Here is a 4,998-nt window from a genome sequence, read left to right as displayed (position 1 = left end):
TCTTCAGAGATAAGCGACGGGGGCGACTGCATGCGTCACAACCCGTTTAAAATTGCATGTAACACACATATGCAACTGAGTTGCATGTCTCCTACACACAATTTGCTCGACCTTATATCTTGATGGCTAAGATTGGAAATATTTTTTTTAATATGGATTTTGAAATAATCCTGCCAATTTAACGCTGAGGGGATATTTTAAATAAAAAGCAAGGTCGAAGATTGCATAGCTCTAAAAACTGCAGTTGCATACTCTTGTGGTATGGACAAGATATACATACCTTTTTTTTTTACCAAGAAACACACCTGAACATGTAAAATGTGTAAAAAAGACATTGGAAACAAAACAAAGGGATAAGGTGATTTGGCCATTCAGATAGAAATTGCTACAAAGGAGGTACTCCATCACATTACTATTATGTCTATTGGCACAGCCAGTCTCGACGGCAGTAGGAGCTAAAGGCTAATCTAGGAAGTGCTATTTATTTCTCTAGTGACGCCCAGGATCATCCCTTTCGTGCATGCCACGTCTCCTTCGACGCAAAATACTAATAAAATGATGAAAAAATAAATATATGTTGAGTTCCCGTTATAGCTTGCTCAACAAAGAGTAATTTAGTTGTACCCGCCACCTCCAGATCCGGATCCACTGCCTCCACCACTACCGCTTCCTCCATTAATGCTACCACCATTGCCACCACCCATGCCGCCACCCATTCCGGTGGCATAACCTGTGCCATTTGAGCCAGTACTACCGGTTTGTCCCGCGCCAGACCCAGTGCCAGACCCGACTCCAACGCTTGGACCTTCGGCGCCGCCTCCAGCTGTGCCACCACCGTTGCCGCTTCCTCCTCCATTCGCAAAGCCCCCAGAAGTATCATCGTTGCCAGCCTGTCCTGCACCAGCACCGGCACCACCACCATTTCCATTGTTACCGCCACCACCACCGTTACCACTACCACCAACATCAGAGTAGCTGGTACCATCACCACCACCAGCAGGAGCGGGTGCCTTTGATATGCCACTCTCACCATATCCCTTGCCAAGGCCAAAGCCAGCTCCGGATCCGGTAGACCCATCTGCACCGCCACCTTCACCCCCACCCCCACCCTTACCATCAGCATTGGCATATCCATTGCCACTAGGAGCTGATGCGGAGCCACTCGCACCGCTGCCGGTGCCGGATCCGGATCCAGAGCCAGACCCGTATCCACCATTTGATCCTCCGCCACCCCCAGCTCCTCCTCCTCCACCAGCTCCCCTGACGAAGTTCCACTTGTTACCCCAATCCCCTCCGCTTTCACTATATCCTGAGCCTCCACCTGATCTAGACCCTCCACCCCATCCACTCCCACCAGACCCACCGCCACCGCCTCCACCTCCCCCGCCACCTCCACCACCCGAAGCACTGGAGGTGCTAGCGAGCATCCTTGCAGCATCGGCAAACCCAATGCTCACATCGACAACAAAGCTTGGTACTAGTAGCCATTGTGAGTGAGCTCGGTGGAGTGAGACGAGTTGGGTGCTGAGCAGAGATGGGTGGGTAGATATATATAGTGCTGGGGCCCGTGTATGGGTGCGATATCTTACGGCGATCGAGCGCTCCTGGTTGTGTATTCAGTGGGTTATTCGATGAGAAGTTTTCTATAACCAGAGTGTCAGTATACCGTTGACTGTGTATGTCGATCTAGCTAGCCGCAGACAGCATGTACACCAGTCGGTTATTTTGTTGATGCAGATGAAGTAGTATGGAAGAGAGGGCCTAGTTGATTAGCAAGAGAGATTTCCATCGCCTGACACAGACAGATTAATTATATCTCTTCGATGCCCTAGACATGAAAGAACGCGTAAGTTGATGATCGATCCAAGCGGGGCATCAAGGTGAAGGCCTGTGGATCCGTACGATCTAGGCGATACGTTCAGACTGGACTCGGATCCTTTGACATTGGCATTTCCTCCTAATCTCACCCTGCCCTAGGGCCATTATCAACACGGAACATCAGATGAAAGGAAAAACGAGAATGGGTGACGTGCACAGAGAACTGGTGTTTTTATCCGTACGGTACGTAGGTAGAATGAACCGCAAAGAAGTACCGTCCCTCACAGAATAGAGGGCGTACGTAGAGTAGTAGTTAATCCACGGTGATTTGGTTAATGTATATGCCCGAGATCATCTTAGTTACGTTTACAATGGACCGTGTAAACCGGTGCGAGAATGTGCTAGCTAGCTACTCCCTCTGTTCCTAAATCAAACTGCCAAAATGTTTTATATTTAAAAACATTGGAAGAGGGAGTACATGCTATCTCTCGCGGTCTTCGTCGATGCAATTCGGGCGCAAGATCGAGCGAGCTAGCCAGCTTAGCTGCTCGCGCCGTTTCGTCCTTGGCAGCTACTCCGAGATAAGTTAATCTTCTGGTAAACGACGAGGCAGAGTGTGTTGATTTGGATTAATTGGAGTCGTAGCTACTTGCGCCGAAACACCGCGGCGGCGACCTAGGGTTTAACGCGTCGCCGGTGTCCACAACTTTGACCGAGTAACGCAGACCAGTCTTGTGATAGTTATGGCGACGCCAACAACGAGAGATGTCGATCGGTGAAAATTACACTGTCCAACAGCTGACCTTGGGAGCGCACTCGATTATCCAGCTGCACCCCAAAACGATCGTCGGCAGAGACGAGAAGAGTGAGACGACTTTTTTTCCAGCAAAAGTGAGGCCCGGAAGATGCCAATGGAGGCCGAGCTCCACGAAGCTCGTTTTCAAAATATAATATTCTACAACGTGAAAAAGATCGTGAACATACATACACATGTATACTGCATATATATGTGCAAATTTTCATAACAATATAATTTGGGAAACGTTCACGCACGGTGCGCCGGCGGAACGCTTAGGCCGGTTACTTCACCATGCTGGCATTGGCCATCAGGAAGGAAACACGTGTACCTTATCCTCTCTCCAACGCCCACATCCACTCATTCTTTCTCGCGGCCGTGACCTCGCTTTCCCCATCGCTTTCCGCCTCGCCTTCCTCGCCATAGCACCAGGCAGCTCCGAGCACTCCTCCCTTCGCACCTCAGGCTCATCTTCTCCATGGGGCTACTGCTCCCATGCGCCATAGCCTGCGAGCCCAAGGTCAGGGCGGACATGGCTTATGAGCTCGGGGCGGACTGCAGCTGGGGCTCCTACGAGCTGCTATGGGCGCCATGGCTTATGAGCTCGGGGGCAGGCGACAGGGGAGACTGCGAGCTGTTATGGGCGACGCCGTTGAGCATTTGCTACTGGGAGAATCTCACCGGAGCTGCGAGCACCAAGCGACACCTCCCATGTTAGAACTGGTGTTCAAGGAAGCTACCACAGGCGCCGCAAAAAGCTTCAACTGGTGACGCCAAATGCTGGGACCTCTCAGTACCATCGCAAAAAGCTACAACCGGCGTCGCACGAAGCTTCAACCACGACGACATATGTCAGGGCTGGCTACTGTTAATACCAAAAAAGCTGTAATCGTTGTCGCTTTTGCTACTACCGGCGTCGTTGTTTGCTACATACTTCACGGCTTAGCTGCGACGTGCGGTGACGACGACGATCAACAAGCTGTATGTTTTTGCTGGAACGAAGACTATGTGTGCTACAACCGGCTATGGCAGAGTTACCACCGGTGATTTTTTTGCTAGAACCATGTACGGATTAGCCGTGACCTCGGCCGGGAGCTGCAATAGTTGATGTTTCTGCTACTACCGGCGTCATTGTTTGCTACATGCTTTACGACTTAGCTGTGATGTTCGACGACGATGGCGACGTTTTTGCTACAATCGCCGCTGGATTTTGCTTCATCCGTTCGTGGATTAGCTGCAACCCCGCGACGGCCGCGACGGCGGTTCGTTGCAACTGTGCTTTGGTTTTTCTACCATCGGCGAAGATTTTTGCTACATCCATCCATTTGCTATGACGGTGCTTCAAACACGGTGATGAGCAGCGCGAGATGCTGGTGGGGGTTTGTTGGGGAACGTAGTAATTTCGAAATTTTCCTACGCACACGCAAGATCATGGAGATGCATAGCAACGAGAGGGAAGAGTATCGTCCACGTATCCTCGTAGACCGTAAGCGGAAGCGTTATGAGAACGCGGTTGATGTAGTCGTACATCTTCATGATCCGACAGATCCAAGTACCGAACGTACGACACCTCCGAGTTCAGCACACATTTAGCTCGATGACGTCCCACGAACTCCGATCCAGCAGAGCTTCACAGGAGAGTTCCGTCAGCACGACGGCGTGATGACGGTGATGATGTTGCTATCGACGCAGGGCTTCGCCTAAGCACCGCTATGATATAATCGAGGTGGATTATGGTGGAGGGGGGCAGATCACACGGCTTGGAACAATCAACTTGTGTGTTCTAGGGTGCCCCCTGTCCCCGTATATAAAGGAGCAAGGGGGAAGGCCGGCCGGCCCTCCTAGCGCGCGCCAGGAGGAGGAGTCCTCCTCCTAGTAGGAGTAGGACTCCCCTTTCCTACTCCAACTAGGAGGAGGAAAGGAAGGGGGAAGGGGAGAAGGAAGGAGAGGGAGGAAAGGAGGAAAGGGGGCCCGCCCCCCTAGTCCAATGCGGTTTGGGCTAGGGGGGGCACACGCCCTGCCTCCTCTCTTCCACCACTTGGCCCATGAGGCCCAATACTTCTTCCCCGTATTCCCGTAACTCCCCGATACTCCGAAAAATACCCGAATCACTCAGAACCTTTCCAATGTCCGAATATAGTCGTCCAATATACCGATCTTTACGTCTCAAACATTTCGAGACTCCTCGTCATGTCCCTGATCTCATCCGGGACTCCGAACTACCTTCGATACATCAAATCACATAAACTCATAATACCGATCGTCACTGAACTTTAAGCGTGCGGACCGTACGGGTTTGAGAACTATCTAGACATGACCGAGACACGTCTCTGGTCAATAACCAATAGCGGAACCTGGATGTTCATATTGGATCATACATATTC

At 51.2% G+C, this 4,998-nt stretch overlaps 1 protein-coding gene across 1 annotated transcript; it reads right to left on the bottom strand.

Annotated features, from left to right (window-relative positions):
- Window positions 1-338: 338 nt before the first annotated feature.
- Window positions 339-1,442, bottom strand: LOC123114445 (glycine-rich cell wall structural protein 2-like). Its single transcript, XM_044535965.1, has one exon. The coding sequence runs from the start codon at window positions 1,425-1,427 to the stop codon at window positions 615-617; it is 813 nt and encodes a 270-aa protein (XP_044391900.1). The 5' UTR covers window positions 1,428-1,442; the 3' UTR covers window positions 339-614.
- Window positions 1,443-4,998: the final 3,556 nt, after the last annotated feature.

This window comes from Triticum aestivum, chromosome 1A, assembly GCF_018294505.1.
Source record: "Triticum aestivum cultivar Chinese Spring chromosome 1A, IWGSC CS RefSeq v2.1, whole genome shotgun sequence".
NCBI classification, from domain to species: Eukaryota; Viridiplantae; Streptophyta; class Magnoliopsida; order Poales; family Poaceae; genus Triticum; species Triticum aestivum.
This window is presented reverse-complemented; position numbering and strand designations above follow the sequence as displayed.

What these genes read in the sequence shown, in the direction of transcription:
- LOC123114445 (XM_044535965.1), bottom strand. Translation starts at nt 1,427, where the DNA reads ATGCTCGCTAGCACCTCCAGTGCTTCGGGTGGTGGAGGTGGCGGGGGA.